A 27,303-nucleotide genomic window follows, 5' to 3' on the forward strand; every position below is an offset into this window, starting at 1 on the left:
TGTACACCTGCAGGAGAGGTGCTTCACCAGGCATCTCCACACATCGCCATCAATTTACATCGCGTTAAAAACAGAAAGTGAGGCACAACTGACACAAAGAGATAAGGGATTTTAGTTAAAAACGGAATTTGGAGTGAGAAAAAATTACTTTGATGTGTACAAAGCAATTTCAACTTCTTCCTTAAGAGACAAGGGATTTATACATTGACTCAATGACTCACCAATTTATACATTGACTCAATGACTCGCTAAACATACGAGAGGATCCCTTTGGGTTTCAAGGGTGAAATTTTACTTAATCATAAATTTGAGGATGGGATCACACCATAAGTGAATTTCCAAGGCAACTTTCTTATCCCTCGGGGATCATTTTAAACATCTTTTTTCTTCTTTATTATTATGCAAGGATAAAAAGGGCCATTTCTGAGAACAGAAGCTGTGTTAATTTTATAGCAATCAACCAAGAAAAGGGAAAAACCATGGAGAGAAAGAGCGGTATATACCTGGCAGAACTGTCAACCATGCAGAGTGAAAGGATATCCCAATAGAATTACCCGCCAAGCACGTATATTCCCCAGCATCCTCAAAAGTTACATTCCGAATATAGAGAACCTCAATCTCTTTGTCCGTGGTGTTAACACCGGCAGCCTAAAAAACAAGGGAAGCAAGAGAAAAAGCTAGACGACACAGAAATGATTGTGGAGGGGGCCTGGAACCCCGAGGCGTCGCACCACGGGCCTCAGCGGGTGCTGGACCACCAGGAGACTCCGGCTGCAGCCCATCCACAAAGCCCACAACGAGAGACATGGACCAACACTGACCAGCTCACCTCCACCGGCCCGTCACCACACTGGCTTCACCTCCTAGACACGCATGCGATCAAATGCATGGAAAAATCAACCCACAGACATTCATTTTCGTTGCCTTCTCTTGGTTTTTGGATCTAGGGCTGGTTTTCCAAACGTGTAGCACCCAAAAGGCTAAGTTGGGTTCTGGTCCTATTGGCTGCAGACTCCCACCTTGAAAAATGGGGTAGGGGAGTGAGGGCTGTCTAAATGGTTGTGCTGTAAAGCAAAACACGGAAGATAAGCCCATGTGGAGCCCTTGCAGGACCTCCTGACCCTGGGGAAACCAACCAGGGCAGAAGGTGGTCTTGGCTACCAGGCTCTGGTTATTTCTACTCTTGCATAACCATCCTGACTTACAGAGGATTCAAAGAAAACAGAAGAAACTATGGCCTTGGTAGGAACAAAACTGGGCTGTTTGTTCTGTTTTTTTTTTTAACATAAACATTTGAATACATGTTATGACAAACCATGAAAGTCAACCTTCTGCCTTCAATAGCACCCAGCAGTGTATTTATTTATTAACATGAACTACCCTCAAATCTGAGATAGCAAGGTCAAGGACAGTATCTCCTAAGTATTAGTTATGCAACCAAGGAATGCTGCTTTGCTGGACAAATTCTATCATGCCAGTATTTCTCTAAAAATCTGGGGTTGAAGTAGGCATGAACTCTGCTGATAGGTAAATGCCAAGAATTCAATCGGCACGTAGGTGTACATTTAAAATGGTGTTCGTGTGCAGTAATGGTGGGAAACATGCAGCCCAAACAAGATAAACCAGAACCCATTGCCACTGGGTCAATTCCGACTCACAGTGACCCTAGAGGACAGAGTAGAACTGCCCCCATAGGGTTTCCAAAGCTTTACTGGAGCAGATCACCAGGTCTTTTCTTCCACGGAGCGGCTGGTAGGTTTGAACTGCCGACCTTTCGGTTAGCAGCCGAGCACTTAGCCACTGAGCCACCAGGGCTCCTTGATAAACCAGAAGGAACGACTTATAAACTGGGTGGAAGTGGAGCATTATCTTTATAAGAAACGAGAGCAAACACTTTGAACATTGTGGGCATTTTTCCATGGCTGCTGGTATCACGCCAGCCGCATCACCAAAGAAAGATGATTACAAATATACCAAGGCCACCAGAGTTATCCTATAAGCTGCCTGCAGTCTCCCAAAGCACCAAGTCTTTTCAGCTTCTATATTCAGCTTTCTTAAAAAAAAAAAAAAAAAATTAACAAAAATAAACAAAAACAAAAACGTTGTTACCTTGCTGTTTTGGCAGGACAGTGAGCCAGGCAGACTGGTTGGCCTGCCCTATATAATTGGAGACCTTACATATATACTCCCCAGCATCCGCCTCAGTCACATTGAACAGAGCCAGCACTTCTGCATTGGAACTATTTATTCCCGAGTGCTGGAACAGACACAGGAGAACAATTTAAAGGCCCACCAAGAAGGACGTCATACTATCTATGGCCCCACCACCGACACATCACAAGAAAATAACCTCCATGACGTCTAAACGGCAGCAGTAAAGGGCTGTGGGTTTAAAAAGAACATAAGGCGGCAACTGGGGGAAAACAATGGAAGTGACCCATGGAAAGGGGTGGAAGGGTATGATCAGGGCAGAACAGGCTGATAGTTCCCCATGCTGGTTAACTTTTTCCAGCTTTTTGGACCAAAAAAAAATTATTAGCTGGAGACAACACCTCGTTGGTTGACGAGTTCTCAGTTGAGCTACCTATGATTCCACTGGGAGACTGTTCTTTCTAAGGCCATTCTCTATGAGCAACTACATGTGGGAGACACTGACAGGGCTAAAAACTAATATACAGAAACAGCTTCTGCTTGATATCATCGTCTTGAAGAGCAAGTTGGCTTGGGGAAAAAAAAAAGAGAGAGAGGCTGATGCCACTAAAATGGGGATTTCCAAGGAGCCCAACAAGAAATACAAGGGCAAAGAAAATTTCCTTGTTCAAGATTTCACTAGCACAGAACCTTTCCTCACATATATTGCCTAAACTAAGTGGGAATAAACTTCAAAAGTTAAGCGATTTTTTTTAAAAAACGAAAATCTAAGTAGTTTCTACAGGTGGCTACTAAAATTTGATGCTAATGTCATATTAACCAAAAACAACATCAGAGCAACAATAAACATTGGTACAACGCCCAGCATTTACAAAGCTTTCTCATGTACTCCATCCCATTTATTCCACATAACTGCCCTGTAAGGGAGATAGGATCATTATTCTGCTTTTATACATGTGCAGCTAAGCCTAAATGTCTCGTCGAAGATCTCAGGGCTGATAAGTAGCTGAACAATTCTGACGCCAAGTCTACTATGCCTTCCATTGCCCCACAGTTCTCTTCTGGAATTTGATCAGCAGGCATAATGATCTGCTAATTCCACAACATACTCTACTGACCAATCAAAGAGAGTCATCTCCTCTCAAAATTCAGCAGGAACTCAAAGAAGGTGTGGCCACACCTACTGAGGAGACCCCAGTCGTGGCTTCCTTCGAATTCAGAAAGTCCTCACCTTGAGAACCTTAAGGTAGGGCAGCCCGTCGGGCCCGTATTTGCTGCCGTTCTTTTCGACATGCTTGATCCACTGGATGTGGGGCTGGGCATCGCTGTACACTTTGCAGACAAATTCCACGTCGCCCCCGACCACAGTGGAGGCATTTGCCGGCAGTCCAGCTTGGAGGATGGGCCGGTGTGGGGACCGTTCTGATGGAGACAGGGGAGAAAGGGAGAGCAGAGATGGGTGGCAGGGGAGGGGGAAGAGACGAATAAATGAGTTATGTTGTCCAGAAGGCTGTCAGTGAACTCAAGCCAAAAAGGCCTCCAGTCTGCTGGCTGACTCCTTAGAAATAACACCACGGCCCAATGCATAACAGCAACTTCAAAGGAGACTGCTGGAGCGCTACCCTTGTAAAAAGAGACTTATTTCGAAAATTGAGAAACGGACTTATATATCCCAAGTTGGCGGTTGTCCATGGCCACCTAATGAACAAGGGAAAGACTTATTTTGACGACCTAACAGACAAATGGTGGAGTGGGGATTTCTTCACCCTTCCATTTAGAATAATATCAAAAACTCATGCTAACCTTCCTAGCACCATAGGCAATGGACACAACTAACTTTAAGGTCACCCTGGATAACAAAAATGGCTCCTACAAGAACAGCGTCTCCCTGTACTTTCCTAAGACGCTCTGAGGAGACCTACGGATGTTTAGAAAAAAGTACATAAACTAAAAGCAAATGGCCAAAGTTACACACGGACCAAACTAACAACTTGGATGCATCTCTTTACCATGGAGTTTATTCCATTCACCAGTTCATTTTTTTAATTCATTCGTTTATTTATCTGATATCTATTAAACGCTAGTGTACACCCAGGAACCCTCGTGGTGCAATGGTTAAGTGATCCACTGTTAACCAAAAGGTTGGCGGTTCGAACCCACCAGGCTCTCCATGGGAGAAAAGACTTGGTAGTCTGTTACTATAAAGATTACAGCCTAGGAAACCCTATGGGGCAATTCTACTCTGTTATATAAGGTCACCATGAGCCAGAATTTGACTCGATGGCACACAAAAACAGTACACCAAGGTCCCTGGGTGGCACAAATGGTTTGCTCTTGGCTAGAACCTAAAGATTGGTGGTTCAAACCCACCGAGCGGCTCTACAAAAGAAAGGCCTAGTGATCTGCTTCTGTAAAGATTACAGCCAAGAAAACTCTATGGAGCAGTTCTTCTCTGTGACACATGTGGTCACCATGAGTCAGAACTGACTCAACCACAACAGATTTATGGAACACCAGGTACTAGATGCACACATAGACACTCCTTAGCTTATTCAGATGTGCACTAAAATAAATACCTGGCAACACCACTCCCTAAATCCTGGCAATGTTGTAGTCTGTCTTAAAGTAGGTACCGTGGATCACTTCTCAGCCCTCACTTGCCTCTCCCTCTAGAGAAAAGTTCTCGATAAAAGACATCACCTCTTGTCTTAAGCCTGGAAAGGCTGCTCTGCAGTTAAGAGGTGGTCTCTGACGAAATCCTACAGAGGCAACTCAGTGAAGGTGTGCTAGCAACTACACACACGGCTCTTCAAAGAATTAACAGACCAGCCTGCTGTGTCTTATACACAAAGGCACTATCCTTACAAACTTACTGGAATCTTCCTACGTGGTGAGTCCATCAAGAGCCACACAAAACCCAATCACTGACCCATTCCCAAATATAGCTGTTCTCCCTATCTCCCTGCCCCAACTGAAGGTACCACTGCCTTTAACCTCCAGCTTACAAAATGGTCTAGGGAAATGAGGAGAACCCAGCTGGCCTAACAAACAGATCTCCATGCTGCACCTGAGTGTCCCCATGCATTGGGCTGGAAACAGCAAAGGACGACAGATACCTAAGCCTTTCTCTACCGGGGCCTTCCAGATTAAAATGTCCTTTATGTCATTTCGTGGAATTTGTTGGACAAGAGCCAGACCATGTGTAAATTGGCTTTACTGCATAAGCCTGTTGCTGCTCTTTAAAAACTTCAAAAAAGAAAGAAAAAAAGAGCTAGTGGTTCCCCTTAGCATATTTCATTCTGGAATCACCCATCACTTCACAAACACCTACATTTTCACATTATAAAGATAAGAATTTCAGAGCCCCCAAAGAAGTCATTCATTTGCCCCAGTATCACCCATGTAGGCTGAGTAAAGAATCCAGACTCCTAGTTTTTTACGGGTAGCAAACCTCAAAGCTGGGATGCCGTTGAAGCATCACCAGAAATCCTCACTCTTTGGCTGATACACCACCCCACAGACGGGTCATGGAGAGCCTCCCGCTCGGTACCTGCTTGTAGCTGGCAGTGAGTAAGGTCTGGTTTAACCGTGCTAGCCCCACCCCCAAGGGAAGGATACAGTGAAGTGTACGTACACACACATACACACACACACTCTTGCTCCTCGATCCCCACCAGCCCTCCTACCAAAAGAGTGAGCAGAGCAAAGGAAAGCCATCTTCTGGGTTGGATACTGCCAGCCACACTCACAAAACAGACCCCCTTACGGAGCCCTGGTGGTGCAGTGGTCTAGCACCTGGCTGCTAACCGAAAGGCTGGCAGTTTGAACCCACCAGTCGCCCCGTGGGAGAAAGATGTGGCAGTCGGCTTCCGTAAAGATTGCAGCTTTGGAAACCCTATGGGGCTGTTCTACTCTGCCCTCTGGGGTTTGCTGTGAATGGGAATCGACTTGATGGCAGCAGGTTTGGTTTGGATTCTTTTCGTACCTCAAATATTAAGAAGTTGTACTCCTTCCCATAGAGAAGTGAACTTCAGGTATCAATTCATTCCCTGGCTCAGTTTTCCAGTTTTGCGCGTGTGTGCTTATGTGTTTGCATGTTTTAAGGTTAAGTATTTACAGTGGACCAAAACAGTTATTCTTAGAAACAAAGGCAGTATAAAATCTGAAATGTCATAACCCAGATCAAATGAATTTCAAACCACGTCCTTGTTCTTAGGCATCCTTGTTTCTAATAAATCGTTTCAAAGCAAACACTGTGCGTGTAATACCAAATAACGATGCCCCGTGAACAATGAGTGCTTTCATGTTCCAACATCTCTGGCCTGCGCCAGCCTTCGACAGGGAACTTAGTCACTGGGGCAACACTGGCAGGCCCGCTACAGAGCTGCGGTCTTGTTTTACTTGTGGTCATCGTGCTGGGGAACTTGAGTTATTAAGTTATTCCGTTGCTATCTGGACTATTTTCACAAAAAAAGAAAAAAAGCATCACCTTCCCAACGGTTTCATATTATTACATTTGCAAATTACAGCATACCAAATGTTCCCCCACTTGCAGTCTTGAATTCATCTTTTCAAATTTTCTCACCTTATACAAAATAACCTCTTAACCACCACCTCCAAATCCCCCTCGGCCCTTTCTCACTTTGGGCCCAAAAACTGCAAGGGGAATGAATCGTCCTGTAATAGAAACCGTACACCGTCTTCCAAAACTTATTACAGCTGCCTTCAGTATCAAATGAAACCTTAGAGAATGTTATTTAAAATGTTTTTTAAAAGTCAGTAGGCCTCACATTTCGTTTCTCCACATCAGGCTTTGATTTCCTTTGCAACCTTATTCCCTGCCCTTAAACAAGTCAGAGAACAAGGCCTGAAACCTCCTGGAAGGAGTCCCAGGATGCCAGCGTTGCAAAAGCCAGGCTCCCCTTTGCAAGGCCTTCGTGAGCAGTCTTCCCTGGGTATCCGTCACACTCTGAAGAACGGTGACCTGTAAGTGGATGACAGCACTTTGACTCCTGTTCTCACTTCTGAAAATCCAAGGCAAAGGCAGGAAAAAGATGGCAGCTGAGCAAGCAGGCTGGGCAGTGCAGACAGCGCCCCCTGTGGCCGGGCCTGGCAGGCACTGCGTGAAGAGGGCAGTGGGGTGACGCCTCTCCACACAAAACCTTCCCAGAACCTTCCCAGGCCTTGGGCAAACGAATCACTCGGGTTCTTGGCCACAAGCTGATATATAAAAAGAATTCGTCAATGAGTTATCTCTGGATGAAAGAATCAGGCCAAGTACTGGCTCCTCTCTTGTTCTCCTATGTGATAACAAAAATCACATCTTCAGGATTTACAGTTTTAGGCACAGCTTTCCTATAGCATGTTTAATGCTCAGATATTATAGAAAACAGATTTTTCTTTGGACGTGGGGAGTGAAATAAATATATGGAAAACAGAAAAGGTGACACGCTGCTAACCTCTGATTTTTGATTGTGGTTTTTAAAAAACATATCCTGAGTTCAGCAGGTTGCAGACGCACAACATGGAACAGGATGGGTACCTTTCAAATAGTGATTCTGAGGTCCCCGTGTGGGTTCTAAACCAAGTCAGAAGGGACAGCTGCCCGAGAGGGTGCGGCTGTGGCCCATGGAACAGTTGGCGGCACTGCTGGAATGAGGTTCCACCAAATAAATGCGTAGTAAACACAGACTGAAGTGTTTAAAAAATACATCCTCTCCCCCTCACTTTCTCTCTCTCACTCCTGCTCTTGCCCCCTTTTTCAAGTGCTCCAAATTAGTCCACTTTACAAAAGCAGAAGACTCAGCCCCTAAGAGGCCAAACGTCGTGGCTGACGCTCTCAAGTCCTGCTCTGTAGCTGGGTGTCCCAACCCAACTCAAGACTGCAGGAGGCAAACACTGCTTGCTTCATTCCAAGAAGTAATTATCGGGAGAGGGAAAATACCTGAGTGACAAAGAATAAATCTTTGTTAATTGGCCACTGAAACTTTATAACATGCCAGTTCTCCTCTGGACATAATAATATGTTTGCTCCTCACAGATCTACAACTTGTGCTCTGACGTGGCAAAGGCCATAAAAAACGTCCACCAAGCAGAGTGGCCTCAGGTCTGCAGGCTCCATGAACACGCATCCCAAGGATCAGAGGAGAATCAGGCTCTTAAATTACACCTATAAATTAATCAAGTGCAGAGTTGCCGGTTTCCCAGCACACAGCTCTCCTAAGTATTTCTCCCAAAACTTAGGCCGCGCTTGCCACAAAGGACCATTTCAAAAGCCATCCTCTCTGACAGCAAAACACGAAGAGACTGGAATCACATCGAGTTCCCAGTTTTGAACTGGAAACCGTCCGTCTCCTGATTTAAGGGGCGTGGATAATCCTGCCTGCTCTGTCTTGAAGTGAAAATCAAAATTTAATTACCCTTCCTCCAAAATGGTAGTTTCATAGCAACTCTGAGGGGCCGGATAGGGAAAGAACTCTCTGTGACTTGGAGGACAAGTGAAAACAACTGAGAATTCTTTTTTTCTAAAAGCCTAGCCTAGTTTTTTTTTTTTTTCTGAAGAGTAGGCGGTGGTTGCTTTTGTTGCATAAAAACACACTAAATCAGTTAGCATGAGGCATGGTTATTAGGAGGAGGAGGATCAAAGCCCTGTGAAGTCTGAGGAGCCCAATAACCTGCTAAAGACCTCACGCTAATTACAATTAGTAGAATGAGTTCATTGCCTTGTCAAGACTCCGCCTAATGCACGCAAACCAGACAGGCTACATCGAGTTGAGTCCTGAGTTTTGTTTTGTTTCCCTAAGCTTTCTGCAGTCTCTGGAGATCGGCACAAAAGACAGTCGGAACTAAAAAGGATCAGTAGGAGAAGGATAGGATGGTGTTGTAGACTGAATTGTGCCCTCCCCCCAAAAATATGTGTTGTAAATCCTAACACTTAAATCTGTGGAAAGGGGCCCCATTGGCACAAGGGTTAAGTGTTCAGCTGGTAACCACAAGGTTGACGGTTCAAACCCACCCGGAGGCTCTGATAGAGAAAGACCTGGCGATCTGCTCCCATAAAGATTACAGCTAAGGAAACCCTATGGGGCAGTTCCATTCTGTTACAAGGGGTTGGTATGAGTCAGAATCCACTCGATGGCAATAGGTATCAGTATAGGGTGTATCTTAAACCTAAACACTTTTGAGACATAAAAAGAGCAGATCAGGCATAGAAGTATGCACAAACGGAGGGGTAGATAATGCCACATGGAGATGTCCAAAGAACACCGAGAAGAATACCAGAGAAGCTGAGACAAGGAGTTTCCCCAGGAGCAGACAAAGCCTTCTCCTACAGCTAGAGCCCTGAATTCAGACTTCTAGCCTCCTAAACTATGAGAAAATATATTGTTTGTTAAAGTCACCCACTTGTGGTATTTCTGTTACAGCAACACTCAGAAACTAAGATAGACGGGAAGGAGTACTACACTTTCAGAGAGCACCAAGGGGTCCATAAGCAGGTGTTCTGGCTTGTCATTGTCTAGAACAGCCACCCTGGAATTACTTCTAAGAACCTTTTTTTAATTGCAATTTTGAAGAAGGTGAATGGAAAGGTTTGCTGCCCTTCAAGCCTCCCAGATATAGCCTCTTGCTCCTCTCTGACTCTGCTCTTCTCTCCCCTTTGCTGTGTGGTCACCCAGTGGTCAATGCCCTCTGCCTAGAAACTGGACTCTGAAAAGTCTTGCAAAACCTTGGGCTGGGATTCCAGCTTTCTCCAAACCACACGTTTCTTCCCAGGGACAGCAGAGTCTGAGGGAGCAAGCTCGTTTGAGGGCAACAGGAAGTGTCTTCTCTCCAGCACTGAAGTCACAAAATGACTTAAGGGGGCTGTACCATGTGAAATGCGAGAAGCAAAACACCTCTAACTCCTTTGTGCTTGCTCAGTGAGGTGGAGAAGCAGAGTGAGAAGCTGGCTGAGGCTCAGGGGCCAAGAAAGACCCGAGCGGGTGGAAGCAAAGTGCCTTCCCTAATGAATGTCACCGAAGATATTATTTGGCTCAGGGTTGAATGGCTTCTACCAGCAGGGTGTCAATTTGGGTCTTGGGCGAATTACAGGAATAGAGCTTTACGTTATTTACACCTCAACTGTTTAAGACGCCCTGAGCTCGGAGCCTTCCAAAAGTTAAACCGGAACCGAAGGCTTCAGTGACTACAAAGTTATGCCAAATTTGGGTTTGAAAATGCCTTTTCTTTTCCTTTTGTTAAAGGAGACATGGCAAAGGTCACATATTATAGAGTGAGCTAGTAATGATATATTTTTAAGGTTGTGGAAAACCTGCCTTCTCAACAAGCTAAGTATATTTATGTCGTCCAGTCTACTAAATGAGGACTTTTCTCTCTCCTAACACAAAGACTTTGCACAAGGTCCCTCCCTACATTATGCTTGGGTTTTGACGCTGATGTAAAACTCAGACATCAGTCTCCCCGGGCTCCCTCCTGAGGAGATGGGGTAAACACAGCTGACAGCAATCACACTGGGGGAGCTACATCACAGGCCTCAGCACCCCACCAACTGCCATAGGGTGCAATAGCTTTCAGGAATGCAAGATGATCAGCTGGTGTCTGCTCAGTTGGGTTTCCTCCGTGGGAAGGACATGCTGGAAAGTTTAAAAAGAAAAATAAAATCCAGAACTAAACATTAAACATACTCTCATTACAAAAACTGAGCTCCTAATTAGAACATCTCCTCTCAAATGACTTGTAAAGATGAAGCCAAAAAAGAAACCACTGGGGAACCTCCAGTCAAAGATAACTCTACTCCACATGAAGTTCCTTAGGTTGAAAATGCTCTGCTATCTATCAAAAGAGCTTCCTGGGTGGTGCAAACAGTTAAGGTACTTGGCTACTAACCACTGCTAGCCTAAAGGTTGGAGGTTTGGGTCTACCCAGAGGCATCCCGGAAGAAAGGCCTGGCAATCTACTTCCAAAAAATCTGCCATTGAAAACCCTACACAGCACATTTCTAGTCTGACACGCATGGGTCACCATGAGTCAGAATCAGCTTGAACACAACTGGTTTTATTCATCAAAAAGGACCTAGCTAGTCCTCCTCTAGAAATCCTAGAAAAATATTCACACTGATAAATAGATATGTTCAAAGTTTGTCATTGCAGCATTTTTTTGTCATTGGAAAACCCAAAAGAAGGATACAACTTAAATGCCCACCAATAGGGGTATGATTATACTAATTATACTAGCCCTGGTGGTGTAGTGGTTAAGAGCTCAGCTGCTAACCAAAAGGTCGGCAGTTCAAATCCACCAACTGCTCCTTGGAAACCCTATGGGGCAGTTCTAGTCTGTTCTATAGGGTCGCTATGAGTCAGAACCAACTCGACCACACCTAACAATAACAACATTACAGAAAAGCATAGCCATTAATAAGATTCAAGTAGATCAGTATGCACTGACATGGGAAGATGTTCATGGAAATAATGTTGACAGGTTTCATCAACTTCCACCATCTAATAAGCCTTTCCTCTGAAGTCTAGAAAAATCTATCATGTCAATCTTTCAAGATGCCTTGTTTTGCTCCTGGGGTGGTTCAAGCAGAAGTAAAAGCTTTCAGTCCATGTGAGCAAACAAGAAATGCCTCCCTTTGGTATGAACATCATGGGAAGTTGAACAATAAATCCTGTTTAGTTTTCTCAGAGACAAAACTCCGACACTGAAAATACAAGCAGTTCTAGATACTCCTTGGTACAGGCATCACCTAAAGAGATAAGCTAACGAGGTAAGTCCTCCCAAGTCACAAAAGGCTCAAATCAGAATTCCCTTTCTCTGCTCACTGCCCAAGACTGATGGGATGCCTCAACCCAGCCTCCAACGCAACCCACTCCCACTGAACATTCAGTGATGTTCTCACAGACACAAGGGTTCCCTTGATTTCTGACTGGTCAAAGTGTAAACTCTAAAGGACTAGCGTCTCTCACCTTTCCGTTGCAGCCCAGAGTGTACAACCAACTGAACAAAATGAGGACTTCCTTTTTAAATAAAGTACAACTTATAAAAGATCCTTTCAGAATAAAATCCAATGCTTGTCTCTGAACAGATCACTTTCTTCCTGATACAATGGGGGATATATGTTTGGGCTACAATTTGATCTATTGATTTGTACTTAATTTGGGATGGGCAAAGTTTCTACAGGCCTCAGTGGAGAGAATCTTGTACATGGGGAGACTCTGGAAGTTTCCATCCCTATTTATCATCTTCTCACTGTGCCAGTTGGGGGTCTTCTGCCCTGTAAAATGAGAACTCCAAGAGAGGAAAGCCCATGCCTCCTCTCCAGGCCAAGCACAGGCCACTCTGACCTAGGTGCTCCCTAGATGGAGAGTTAATTGACACATACAATAAATACAGAGTCTCTGCTGGAGTGTGCTATGCTCCCATTTCCTCCCTCCAAACCAAGACAAAGAGGTTAGCACCAGCTCATCTCTGTCTTTTCAGAAGGAGGAACAGAATAACCTCCCTATAGCAACACCAACACCCTTGACCATCTCTCCCTCGCACCCCACCTGTATTTGATCTTGCTGCGACAGCCCATAGCCGCCGAGTCGATTCCAACTCACAGCAACCCTATAGGACAGAGTAGAGCTGCCCCATAGGGTTTCCAAGGCTGTAATCTTTACAGAAGCAGATTGTCACATCTTTCTCCTGCGGAGCGGCTGGAGGGTTCAAACTGCCAATCTTTCAGTTAGCAGCCAAGCGCATAACCACTGTGCCACCAGGGCTCCTTAAAGGTAGAGCAGTAACTCTAAAAGTTGCCTTTCCAAATTCGAACCTGTTCCCTAAGGTAGGAGCACATCCCTATTACAATGTTAGGTTGTTTCTGCCCTGCCTTCTCCTTGACTGTGAAAATGGACTTAACATGAAGACAGTGACCACAGCTGTGGGGTGTTCTTAGGGAGGAGGAATCCACAGAAACAAACCAGTGAGCGTATCGTTTCAAAGAGGAAGCAGACGATGGCATTTCTGCACTGCCATCCTAAGGGGTCACAGCATGAATGTCCTAGCTGGGGCTTTTCAGTTTGTTAACATAACCGTTCACTGAAGCGCTATGAACAGGGGAGTTTACAGAGAAACTCTGCCGCTTTCTTGCTTCCGAATTTGCACTGTATAAAGAAACACCAAACTCCAAATACAATAAATACCTCATTAAACTCAGCACATACCACATGCTGAGAGAGTGCTTGCTAAGTCCTGGCACATTACCGGGTACTGCAAACGCCATCAATGAGTTTAGGTCTTCATGTCAAGCTTACTCATCCAGGTGCTGGTAGCAACAGCTTTTCCTTGGGCCCACCCCCACCTGAACCATCTCCAGGTATGGGGAGAAGACCCTCTCCTTACAGAATGCTATAAGGTATTAACTCGACTGTGACACTTCTGTATCTTCTTTGCCCACACCACAGGCTCAGTGCCAAAGATTAGACCGGAGATCAAATATTAGCCCACTTCCCAGCCACCTCAGCCAGGCCCCCTGCCAGAATCTAAACCAATCAATAAGGCCTCCTTCCTCCACGCTGGGGCAAAGGACAATGGATGGCTTGCAGAGAACATGGCAAAAATGCTGATAACCACAAAGTCCTAACGTGCCCCATCCACGCGGGCTCTGCCCTCTCCAACCCCAGGGAGCTGGCACCACACGGACACCACCTGCTCTCGGTGCCTGGAAGGAGAGAGTTGTTAGTGGGCCCAGGGCTGCAGCAAAGCATCGATCTGCCAGCCAGTCACATCTGGGGTAATCCAGCAACCCAATGATCAGTCCTTGCTTACTGGAACCCTGGTTGTGAAACAGGTATGAGAAGTAGCCCTCTCTCTGGAGCCACCAAAAGCTCATTAAACAGTAGCTATCAGAGGAAGTGATGAAATCTGTCCTGGGGGAAAGGAGGACTGCCCTTCCTTTAGCAGGGATTGGCCAAGTGTGTGTGTCTTGGCCTAGAAGTAGAAGAGGGGCTATGTGACTGCCTAATAAATTGACTACCATTCACATGAGAGAGCTCTGGTGGCACAGTGGTTAAGTGCTCAGCTGCTAACCAAAAGATTGGCAGTTCGAACCCACCAGCCACTCATGGGAGAAAGATGTGGCAGTCTGCTTCCGTAAAAATTATAGCCTTGGAAACCCTATGGGGCAGTTCTACTCTGTCCTATAGGGTCGCTATGGGTCAGAACTGACTCGACAGCAATGGGTTACCATTCACATGGTACTATTATTTAAGAAGTACTGCCCCCCCACCACTTCATCCCCCCGACAGGAAGAAAGCATGTCATTATTCTCAATTCACAGAGGAGCGTACCGAGGCCCAGAGGCCCCGTGACTTGTCCAAGGCCACAGAGCTAGCAAAGGATGCAATTCCCTCCAGAACCTCCAGAGGCGCTATCTGGAAAGAAGTGGAGCCCTTTAAGGGTTGACTGGAGTAGCACTGGTTTGGGAGAAACAAATGGCCCCTGAGCCACAAAAACAGCAACAGGAATTTACTTCCTACTCAATTTCTGCTCCATGGCTTCATGTGCACGAAAGCAGCCCACTTTTAACGGCACTCTCTGTACCCATCTATTACCTGGCAGGCCATTTCCATCCATTCTCAGTAGAGGGGCTTTCTGATCCCTCCAGCTAGATTGCACAACTCTAGAACTGGAAGGTAACCAGCTTCAGGAAAAACACACATCTTACACTAAGAGCAAGAAATGGCAAAAAAATAATTTGGCAGCAAGATCACGAATCTGCAAAAGTCAAACGAGACCTGGCCAGGAAGCCTCTGGGTCGGAGAAGCTTCAAGTCCAGAGCCTGCGGGGCTCTATGGAGCCCGAGGCTTGGAAGTGCTGCCTAGAATGTGAGACCGCGTGGCCAATGGGTCAGAATCCCTGAACACGCGGTAAGGTGTAGCTCAAATGCTACCCCCGCGGGCAGCCCTCAGCACATCCCTCGTCAAAAGGAAAAACAAACGCTCCCTCCAGAAGTGTGACGGAAACCAGGACAGGGGCATGGTCTCCGTCAAGAGCAGGTGAGCAAGAATGAGCCCCATTTTGACAGCTTCAGTAATAAACTTAGGAGCCAGGCCACCATGTCTTCATCTACTTAAATGCTACTTTGTTAAAGCCCAAAAAGACGTCCCAAGTCACACTCAGAAAGCATGACTGGGGGACCTCTGACACGCCCCAGCCCCACCCTCCCTTTTCACTCTGCTAGGCAATCACACCGGTTCCTTTGTCTTCCCACGATGGAAATGCCCCGAGCAGTAAACAATTTACCCAATTTCTCCTTCTCCCACTGGGGACGGATGCCAAAAGCTTGGTGCCAGGTGTCAACTCCACCGTCAGGCTTATCAGTCAGGGCTTGGAATAAAGGCCTCTCCATCCCTAACACACACCTGAGGCTGAGCAGTGCCGGGGTGGATTCCTTCAAGTGTCAGGCCGTGTCCCATCATGTCCAGGGCCCTGAGCACTCGGGAAATGCAGTGAGTTAGAGTGGATTTATGTCACATGCTTGTCGGCAGCACAGAGCTGGGCAAGTCAGGGCTGGTGGTGAAGCCAGAGTTACCCCCACCCAACCAGAAGAGAGGCCTGTGATTGGCCCACTGTGCTACTCTGCCTCATCCAGCTCTCACCCCAGGGGAGGACAAGTTTCTGGAAAGTTAAACTAATGGGGAGAAGCCACATCTGGCCTCGGCAACAGAGTTACCGTTTTCACCTCCACTGCACTCTACTCTTCAAAATATCAAATGCCAGGTGAAAAGCTCAATAGTTACCTGCTGGTCTCTGGGGGTGCAGAACTGAACACCCAAAAGGAAGAAAATGTCTTAAGTCAAAGCCAAATGGCCAACATGAGTGAGGAAAAGCAACCGATCTTCTGAATACTTCAATCTCAATCTATCTACCCTCCTCATCTTTCCCCCATTAAAGAACAGAATACTGGGGGTAACAGCAGCACCTTTTCAAGAGTCTGTTGCATCAGTCACTGCTAGTCAACACCACGTCAACACGACATGAAGACGGCAGCATGTAGTACAAGAACGCTAATCTAAGAGTCGAGAAGAACCAGACTGACGTCCCAGCTGCAGAGTGTTCCTTCTCCAGGTTCTTAAGCAAATCACTTACCCTCTCTGAACCTAAACTTTCTCATATTACCTGGAAACCTTGGTGGCGTAGTGGTTAAGAGCTACGGCTGCCAACCCAAAGGTCGGCAGTTCAAATCCACCAGGCGCTCCTTGGAAACCCTATGGGGCAGTTCTATTCTGTCCCATAGGTCGCTATGAGTTGGAATTGACTCAACTACAACGAGTTTGTTTTTTTTGGTTTTATAAGATGGGGTGAGGAAAGGGAGTAGGATAAAGAGGCCCACTCATTGACCTTCAAGCTCTAAATCTCTATGATCTTCTGATTCTAGAAGTCCACAACCACATCGTTCTTGGGGCAGCTTGGCTAACACCATCAATCAAACAGGGAAATGGGAACATCAGCCACTGGCCAATTTTGTTGGCTTCAAAACAGAGTTTGGTTTGTTTAATAAAACTTCTCTGATTGAGCCCAGTGACCGTTATTAAAGATGCCTTCTAACTCTCAAAGGAATCTGAGTTCAGAAGGGAAGAAACCAGCGTTTGTCGCTGGTCACCTACAAGCCAATGGAGTGTTTTCACCGTTAGTCTGACTGAGATCTCATGACCATAGTAATAGGCTGAATGAGACTCCAAAAAGGCAAGTCTATGTCCTAAGCCCAGAAATCTGTGAATTGGACCATATTTGGAAAAGGGGTCTTTGCAGACGTAATTAAGTTAAAGATCTTGAGATGAGATCATCCTGGACTATCTGGGTGAGCCCTAAATCCAAAGACAAATGACAGGTATCCTTATAAGAGAAGTAGAGGGGGATTTGAGATGCACAGAGGAGAAAGCCACGTGAAGACAGAGACAGAGACTGGAGTTATGCTGCCCCAAGCCAAGAAACACCAAGGATTGCCAGCAACCCCCAGCTCCCTCAGAGCCCGCAGAAGGAACCAACCCTGCCAACACCTTGATTTCGGGCTTCTGGCCTCCCAAACTGTGAGACAGTAAGTTTCTGCTGTTGCAAACCACCCAGTCTGTGGTAATTTGTTATGGCACCCTTAGGAGACTAATACAACCATTGGAGGAATGAGGTAGATACCACCATCCCAACGTGATTGATGAGCAAACAGAGGCTCAGAAAAGCTAAATAACTTGCCCAAATTCACGCGATGCCCCAGGCTGACAGACCTTCTACTCTTTCCACAATACCAGGTTGCCTTTTTCTAACACTCCTAAGTCTCAGCTCCTTCATTTTTAGACACAAGGAAAGTAAAACGAAAAATTTAAATAACTTATCCCAGGTTATAGCTTCTTGGTGTCAGAAGCGCAGTCAGAATCCAGCGCCTCAGCATTACTCACTGATGAACTTATGGCAGAGACTTCCCACCTCCCAGAGCCAGCTATTTCAGAGGCACCCGTTTTATCATCGCCACTATTACTGAAATGCAGGGCTTCACACTCATTCTCCCTTACGAGGAAATGGCTGAAAAGTAATGGTGTCAATTTTAATGAGGATCAAGTAAGGCTCCTAAAGGGGCTCCCATAAGCGAAAGCATTTCCCTCACACACAACAATGACTTGCTGTTTAATTCCAGAACACAAGAATGTCACTTAAATTACACGCCTTTTACACTAAAGTGCTTATGGGAATGCCTTTCCAGGGAAGAATTTCAATAAAAAGATCTCATTTGATGCTTCATAATATCTGAACCACAAATCTATGTATCATAGCAACAAAAGTAAAACCTCGAAGAATGCGCAAAAGAGCAGGACATCAATTTCACTGCGTAAGACTTTCAGGTTTTCTGTGATGCAGAGAGGTCGCTTTTATCGTTCAGGGATATATTCAGTTTGGACCTGAGGGCCGCCAGAAAGTTCTTGTTGAAGCCTGAATTCTTTTTGTTTCGACTTGCAGAGATGTTCAGAATGACTGTCTACCAACCCCGTAAATCTACATGAGTCTCTTTAGCAGACTCCTATCTTAGTTTATGAGTGCTTTTCAAAGCAATTACAAGAGCTCTGAGCAAAGATGAGAGAGTATTTCACACCTCCATCTTTACTGAAAATGTCTTAGACTCCACTGACTTTTGGCTTCTATTTATAAAAGAAGGTTCAGGGCTTGGAAAATTATTGAAGCTGAGCTTTAATGGATATTCCCAACCAGCATTGTGTCATTATTGGCCCACGTTTCGCTGGGCGAGCTCCCAAATTTGTGACATAATCAGACCTTTCTCTGCATTACTCCATACACTCCACGCTCCCTCCACATTACACCACTGAATCATCCACTCTTTTCAACAAGACCGATTGCCAGGGGATTAACATTAGACAGCACGATTCCATTATTCAGCAGCCCGATTCAAATCCCAACCCTAAACTCTAATAAGAGAGATTTCAGGGCTTCAGAGACGAGATGCCAGAAAGCTCAAAGAGAAGGTGGGGTGAGGGGCTTGTGAATGTTTTACAACTCAACCTAAACCCTGCTGTAAGCAAGAGCCATGGCTGAAGTGGCCCAGAGACAGGACTTGGTGACTCCTTGGAACGGTCCCAAGCAATCTTAATCAACGATTCGAGAAGCATTTAAGCCCCAAGGACTGCTACAGCATAATTATTTCATTCCTGCAATAAATTACTTAATTCTAAATTAGATATTGAGAACTTTTAGCCAAAATTCTAACTTTCTTTCCTTACATGGAAACACTTTCATGTTAAATTCAGTATACGTGAGGCCCAAAGTGAAATGAAAGTCCTGTGCTTTTCAATCAATGGATTTATAGCACATCAGTGCCGAAAGAAATGCTAACTGTTTTGCTCTCCTATCTGAATGTTACTTCTCTTTGTGTTTGTTTTATAAAATAGCTGTACATAGTCATGTTCTCGCTAGGAAACACACCGTGAATATCTCTATGAGAAAAGTGGGCTTAGAAGCTCTTATGAATATTCCTTACAACCTACATTATACAAAAACCTATCAAATTTCACATCAAGGCTCCAAACAGCAAAAATACCATGTTCACAGATAACAGTAGCACTTTTTTCACTGAGTAAAACCCCCTGCTGTCAAGTCAATCCCGACTCAGTGACCCTGTAGGACAGAGGAGAACTGCCCCATAAGGTTTCCACGGCTGTAATCTTTATGGAAGCAGGCTGCCACATCTCTCTCCCACACATTGGCTGATGGGTTCAAACCACCAACCTTTTGGTTAGCAGCCGAGTGCTTAATCGCCACAGCACCAGGGTTCCTTTTTCATTGAGTACTTACATACAAAGCAAGTAAAGTCTATATTATGCTCACTAAGGCAGGGTGGATTGGGGATTTAATTTAATTGAACGTGATAGAAAAAAACAAATTGGTTTTCTGCTTCATTTTCAGTTAGCCTAACATTTCACTAAACCAAATCCATGCAAATAGGTTAATCAAGCTTTTGGAAAGTTTCTTAATGGCTCTTCGGGTAATTCAAATATCTATGGGGGGTCCCTCTCTTCAAAGAGTTTATACTTTATTGAGAGAGAAGAAATGCCCACATGTGAAATAATACTAGGGACACACGCATATGGAATGATGGAGGAGAGACCTGGTTTACAGATGCACAGTGGGTGGGCGTGTTTGTGGAGTTACAGTCCCACTAAGGCAAAAGGAAGCGGGGGAGCTTTGAGTTGAGTCTTAAGCAGGAGTCAGTGAACTGTATGCAGAAAAGGGCAAACTGAACGGGTAACTGGAAGCAAGGGCTCAAGGACAGGGGAGTTGTGGCATAGGGCTGAAGGAAGGAAGGATGGCGCCTACACAGAAAAGGTCTTAGTCTACCATCCCTGCAATAAGATGGTCTGCAGATAGACATGTCCTAGGTGTAGTTCCACAGGTTATCAATCCTCCAAACAGACAGGGAAACCACCTTTCCTCGTCGGTTACAATAAAACCCATCAAAATAGGCAAGATTTGGGAAGAAATTTTAGAGTCTCCAGGCCAATAGACTACGTGGTCTTCAGATGTTTAATTAAAATGGCTGACTTGTCTGTACTCTGGTAAAAAGTTCTTCGTAAGGTTGTATACACAGTTCTCTTTTCAAGGAGGAAATAACCTCCAGGAACATTTAACTTGGAGCATCTAACGACCTTCTTCTAATGGAAGTGAAGAATCCCTTGGCATCAACCTTCTTCCAGCCAGCCATGGGGTCGGTCATCAGAATCTTTTTTTTTCCTCTTCAGGCAGCATTATACACTCGTCTCTCTTTAGAGAATGTTGCCTCTCGTAAAAACACGTCGTTCCTAAGGCAACTCTGTACCCTTTCTCTGCACCCGCTAACATTTTCTGAGTAATCTCAGCTTCCAGAATGTCAGCACATTTCACCCCACGTTCTCCTTACACAAGATGACGCTCGGGAACCAAGAGGATCACGCCAAACACATCAAACCTTGCTAATCAGGAAAACAGCCCTGTCAAATGACAGAAGAATCCTTCGCGACTGACAGGCTGTGCTTACTAAGAATGAAAACCAATAGTCCCTCCTTAAGCTCTGAGGAAAAACAAGTCTCACTTTCACAATTCCAAATGAGTCAAGATAGAATAGGCTGCCTTACAGCTGCCACGTGGGACAAGCGAAACTCACCAACAACATCGAGGTGGTATGTGTGATTCATGGAACCATATTCATTCTCCACCACACAGGTATAATTTCCTTTGTCGGAAGGGACCACACTCTCCATAATAAGGCTCCAGTGCTGGCTTCGTACCTGAAAAGATCAAAGCAATGGCGGTCATTTAGCGATCTCAGCACAGACTACCAGGTACTTTGCTTTCTTGACTTCAAGTTGGAGGAGGTGGGATGGCAGAGCAGAATCACCTGAATCCTAAATTTTCCTCACGAGAAGGACTCAGAATTGTGACAACTGAAAACAGTAATTATCATCATAGTGGACAATTACCAAGTGGATGTTGACGTGTTCAGAAAGGCAGGGGTGTGCCAGGCATCTGTCACTGTCGTGGAATTGACGGTTCCTCCAGGAGAGGCCAAGCGGCCAGGGGGCCTGAACCTCAGCCTGGCACAGAATCAATGCCCCAGGACAGGGAGGCACTCAGGTCACTATAGTACCAAACCCCTCTGCTCCCCCACTTTCTCCTGTGACCATCTAGAAAAAACACTGTTGCTCTGGTTTGCTGCCATCAAATCGGCCCCGACTCATGGAGATCCCATGCACAATGGAACGAAACACTGCCCAGTCCTGCACCATCCCCATGATCAGTGACAGATTGGACCGTTTTAATCCATAGATTTCCTCTCTTTTCTATTGTAGTTTAGGTGAAGGTTTACAGAATAGTTTCTCATTAAGCAGTCAGTACACATATTGTTTTATGACATTAGTCAACAACCCCATGACATGTCAACACTCTCCCTTGACCTTGGAGGGCCTTTTCTTTTTTTGGTGAAAATATACTAGCGAAAGACACTCCATTTCAAAAATTTCTACATGTACAATTCAGTGACATCGATTACGTTCTTCCAGCTGTGCTGCTATTCTCACTGTCCTTTTCCAAATTATTCCATCACCATTGTCTTCAACTCACTGTCCCCTAGGCTTCCCATCAAACCTTTTGAGTTGCTGCTGTCAGTTTGATCTCAGATAGATAATTCTTTTTTTATTTTTTGTACTTTAGATGAAAGTTTACAGAAAATAGTTTCTCATTAAACAGTTAGTACACTTATTGCCCTATGACAATGGTTAACATTCCCATGACAGGTCAACACTGTCCTTACTCAACCTTGGGTTCCCTATCACCAGCTTTCCTGTCCCCTCCTGCCTCCTAGTCCTTGTCCCTGGACTGCTATGCCTCAGTAGTCCTGTTTTGTTTTATGGGGCTGTCCAATCCCCGCCTGAACGGTGAACCTCGGGAATGACTTTACCACTGAGCTAAAAGGGTGTCCGGGGGCCATACTCTCGGGGTTTCTCCAGTCTCTGTCAGACCAGTAAATCTGGTCTTTTTTTGTGTGTTAGAATTTTGTTCTACATCCTTCTCCAGCTCTGTCCAGAACCTTCTGTTGTGATCCCGGTCAGAGCAGTCAGTGGTGGTAGCGGAGCACAATCTAGCTACACTGGACTCAGTCTGGTGGAGGCCTTGGTAGCTGTGGTCCATTAGTCCTTTGTTAATCCATAGATTTCACCGGCTGATTTTCAGGAGTAGATCACCAGGCCTTTCTTCCTAGTCCTTAGTCTGGAAGTTCCACTGAGACTTGTTCAGCATCATAGCAACATGCAAGCCTCCACTGACAGACTGGGGCAGGAGGTGGCTGCACATGACGTGCACTGGCCGGGAATCGAACCTGGGTCTCCCACATGGAAGGCGGGAATTCTACCATGAACCACCACTGCCCCCCGGAACAAACACTAGTGAGCACTTACCGCATGCCAGGCACAGTTCTGAGCCCTCCTTCCATCTTAGCTAATTTAATCTTCACAAGGAGCCCACGAGGTAGGTGCTATCATTGTTCCTGGAGCCTTCAGTGTGAAAGCCCTCATTTCTCATCCCGTGGCCCTTAGTCCTGTCTGGAAGTCTCAAGAAGTTTCAGTTGGGAACATCGGTCTACCCCTCCCACCTCTGGTGGCAACTAAACAGATGCTAGATATTCCTGAGAGAGATTCCCAGAATTCCAAAAATGGGAGAAATGAATCCTTGTGAAGCTGAAGCTGTTTATCAATCTGTTGACAAACCCCTTGAGACTTTTCAAAGATAAGCAGCACATTCAAAAATAAGTTATTGTGATTCCTTCGCACAGTTTGGTCAACACGCAAACAGACTAGATTCTAACATTCCCACCTTGCTTCTAAAATATTTCAGCAGCCGCAGCTTTTCAAGCAGGCAGGCTTTTCCTTTACTAGGGCAAAACGCAAATTTCACCCTTAGGGTTCTAAGGCTTCAACGTTTCTCTTCAAATCCAAGTCATTCTTTGAAGGTATTTTGGCCAGGGCACGCCTCCAAAATTGAAAGAAAAACAATTTCAAGCAGCCAGGGCCCACTAATCTTAACTATCATTTCAGAAACTTCAACTGACCTTCTGAATAACGCCCTGAACATGACAGTGTTTTCTGCCTTAATCACATAAAAACCGATAATACATGCAGGGCCTTAGCAAGCACATGGGTGATTCAAGGGTCTAACCTAGAGAATAAAGACGATCGTGTTGGGAATGCTCCATTACAGAAACGGGACAGCTGCTCTGTCCACACTGAAAAGCAGTGTCAGTGATGACTCTGCCAGCAGAGGTAAGAGAGCATCACAGCACACGGTAGCACAACTATTTTCACGTCGGCTGTTGACTGACGTGGTTACTGATGCTACGTTCAAGGCCAACATCACTGCCCATCACTGACATGCTTATGAAGGATCACTGGGGTGGAGGCGGGACTCTTTCTTAACCAGGTGCAAGCAGAGAGTTAGACTGGGTTCTGGACAGTCACTTTGCTTTGGCTGTTGCCTTTCACTGACTCTCCCCAACAACCAGGGAGGTTGTTTCAGAGTCTAGCATCGTGGGGCTGGTGATGGGAAACTGATTCTCAGGGTTACAGGTGAAATGTTTGGCAGTAAAATAAATCTGTCAGCATCTGATCGAGAGGGTCTGTACTCTACATCCGCCAAGACTCCCTTTCTGCTCTTGGCCTGGCCATGGACTTGGAGGAGAAACCAGTCAAGAGGCTAGTTGCCCTCTGGCGTCCTTGGGTGGTGCCAGCGATTTACACTTGACTAATAATCTAAAGGTTGGTGGTTCGAACCCACCCAGTGGCTCTGCAAAAGAAAGGTCTGGTGATCTGCCTCCGTAAAGATTACCCTACGGGGCAGTTCTACTCTGTAATACACAGGGTTGCCATGAGTCAGAATCGACTCAACAGGAAGGAGTTTGGTAGTCTGGTTTAAGTGTCCTCGTAAGAGATGTAAGCACCTCCCATGCCAAATAAGCAGAAGAAGTCTTCTGAAGTAGATCTAGATGCTAAATTTTCCAGTGCAGTGAGAATCTGCTATCTAAATCCTGGTCCCCTGCATGCCACGCTGGAGCTGCTGCATGCTAAGAATACAGGAGAGGAAGGTACTGGCGTCTTGATTAAATTCGAGGCAGATGGGCCCACTAGGAGACCCTCTCCCCACCCCAAGCTCTCAGGGGTATCAGAAATGGAACACAGGGCCAGGATTCCTGCCCTCCACATGGGAACCTCCTGGCCTCTGAAGAACCAGTCACGTGGGTGCCTTAGGGATGAAGCCACAGACCCCAACGTCCCAAGTCATATAATCCAGCATTTAGCCCTGCTGTAAATATTCAGTTCTTTGAGCCCCTGCTCAAATGTCATGCCCATAAGCCCTTAATCATGGCTAGTGCCTGGCTCTGGACCCCATCCAAACTGTCAATGTCTTTCTTGCGCCTCGATCCACATTTGGCACACAGCGTATTCCAAGTGGAGCTGAACCTGAACTGCCCAGGGGAGGGACACCGTCTGCCTCAGCCCCAAACATTAAATCTTGGCATATGCAGCTCGGTGTGCTGCTGCCTTTTGTAACTCCAGGGCATATGGTCAGCTAGAGTCTCTCACTGGGGCCCTCGCGTTCCCTCTCTCAAGGGCACGTGCTCTCCAAATACTTACTTCCTGGAGATGCACCACAAATATTAAAAAGTTAACGTTTGTCAAATGTTTCTACAATGAGAAGTACATTTCCCTAACATGTTTCTGTCCTTACAGAGACCTTGGTTCTCAATCAGCACTACCCCATGCAGCGCCGTGAGTATTTATTTTCTTACACCACTGATCCAGTATCTGATTCGTTCACATACCACCAATCCCAAATTTTATAAGCTGTGGCATTTTTTTAAATGGATATCCTTCAAAGCCGCCAATGGTGGGACTGCTGGACATTTCTGTAGGGGATGTCCTACCATTAATTAGTGACTTACCGTTCAGCTTAGAGACTCCCAGCAGTAACTCTATAAAGATGGGAACGAAGGTACAAAGTATGATTTTTAGCGGCTCTGTTTCTATAGCAAGATTTAGGAGAAAACGAAAGAAACCACCCTCCCAAAGAAGATGTAAGATGCCTCTGAACATGCTGAGCTAAACTCCTCAGCTTTTTAGGGCTACAGTTTTTTTTTAGTGAGGTCAAAGGCACCTTTGCTTTCACAGAAGAGGGAATGCAAATACCCAATAAACATGTGATCAAAAGATGTGCAACTTCATTAAGGATCTGGAAATGCAAATTAAAATGATGCGACGCCGAGATTCAGCAGCCGATTACCAACAATCAAAAGGAGCAATGGCATTCAGTGCTGGGAGAAGGTGTAGGGAAACAGTGACTCAAGTGAGGACGGGAACATGAACTGAGACAAACCTTTGTGTAAAATAACTCGGTGCTACCTACTAAAATTAACAATATTATTATTATTATTATTTGGAGCCAGTTAATTCCACTTCTAGAATCTAGCCCACAGAAAACAGCATGATTACCTCAAGACACAAGAATAAGGCTGCTCCCTCAAACACTGTCTATAGGAGCAAAACACGAGAATTCACGAGCACTGTTAATCCTTACAACAGAATAGTATACAGTTGTTAAAAACAATGACGTAGATTCTTATGTTCCAATCTAGTACAACCAACCCACTGCTGTCTAGTCAATCCCAACTCATAGCGACCCTATAGGACAGAGTAGAACTGCCCCATAGGGTTTCCAAGGCTGTAAATCTTTACAGAAGCAGACTGCCACATTTTTCTCCCTCAGAGCAGCTGGTGGGTTTGAACCGCCGACCTTTTGGTTAGCAGCCAAGCACTTTAACCACTGTGCTACCAACGCTCCTTCACACCTGGTAAGGTACCATTATATAGTTATTGATAAATGAAAAAAAAGTAGGTTGAATCTTTATACCTGCAACAATATGGATGAACCTTGAAAACATCAAGATGAGTGAAATCACCAAAGGACAAATACTGTATGATACCACTTAGACGAAATATCTAGAACAGGTAAGTATACACAGATCAAAGTTCATTAGTGGTTCCCAGGCGTGGGCAGGAGGGAGGGGGAAAGGAAGACACAATGCTTAGGGGACTCTGAGTTTCTGTTAAGGGTGATAGAAACATTCAGGAACGGTTAACAGTGATGGTTGAACGACATGAAGAACATAATTAATGTCACTGGTCTGTACTTATGAAGACTGAAGAAATTGCAAATGTTTTGTTACTTATACATTTACCACAATAAAAAAAAAAAGAAAAGAAAATCCCAACAGCAATAAAAACAGAAAAATTTTTTAAAAAGGACACTGAAGATAAATATGTATAGTCTACTCCATCTTGCAAAAAATACACATACACACCTGTCCCTATAGACCCATATACCCTTTTGAATCTATACACATGACTGTATAAACATAGCTAAAACCAGAAGGAAAATATACCAAATTGTTAATGCACTTTATATAATTAAGTGGTGAGATTATCAATGTTGCTTACTCTTTTCTCATTTTTCACTCTGCAAATTTAAACAAAAATCACACACGACAAAAAAAGTAAAATAAAACAGCTTCGTGTACATCCACACAGAGCAGAGTCACTGCAGAAAAGACTGTGTTTGTAACTCTTCGGTAGACCAGATACAAAAGCCAGGAAGCAGAAAATCCTGCATCAACCATCACACAACACAATTCTTCACTTCATTCCTCCTAAAAGCCAAAGCTTTGTGGAATTCATCATTATTTTTCATCTGCCAAGTCACAGAATTAAAGAGCACGAGGCTTCAAAACCATGTTCACTGCAGACTGTTTTTTAAATAACATTTCAACACTGAAACAAAGCAGATTGAAGCTAATGGCCTAGACGTTCTCACTTGTAGTACAAACAGCAGATTCCACAAACATTCCACACCCTGGCAACGCACAGACAAAAGGTAACCCCCCCAGACAGGTTTTTTCGGAATTCCTGTTACCTGACTAATCTCCAGGGTGCATGTTAAACCCCCAGCTACCTCCAAGTGACAACGGGGAATGCAGATTTCGTTTGTACAGCACCAAAACACCTACGTGAAAGGTGAAAGGTCAAAGACTCA

General features: G+C 45.1%; 1 protein-coding gene across 11 annotated transcripts in view; it reads right to left on the reverse strand.

Moving 5' to 3' along the window:
• Positions 1-27,303, reverse strand: part of FGFR2 (fibroblast growth factor receptor 2) — a 120,196-nt gene that overhangs the window by 39,037 nt on the left and 53,856 nt on the right. For 4 of the 11 annotated variants that reach the window (XM_004374903.1, XM_023730015.1, XM_023730016.1 and 1 more), the window contains 3 exons: positions 20,834-20,957; positions 3,383-3,573; positions 504-648 (listed from right to left, as the gene is read on the reverse strand). In XM_004374903.1, the coding sequence (XP_004374960.1) occupies positions 504-648; positions 3,383-3,573; positions 20,834-20,957 (460 nt within the window). Of the gene's footprint in view, positions 1-503; positions 649-2,109; positions 2,258-2,836; positions 2,842-3,382; positions 3,574-20,833; positions 20,958-27,303 lie in introns of all 11 variants that reach the window. The other 7 variants (XM_023730017.1, XM_023730022.1, XM_023730021.1 and 4 more) reach the window with 4 other exon arrangements.

This window comes from Trichechus manatus, unplaced genomic scaffold, assembly GCF_000243295.1.
Source record: "Trichechus manatus latirostris isolate Lorelei unplaced genomic scaffold, TriManLat1.0 scaffold00031, whole genome shotgun sequence".
Taxonomy (NCBI): domain Eukaryota; kingdom Metazoa; phylum Chordata; class Mammalia; order Sirenia; family Trichechidae; genus Trichechus; species Trichechus manatus.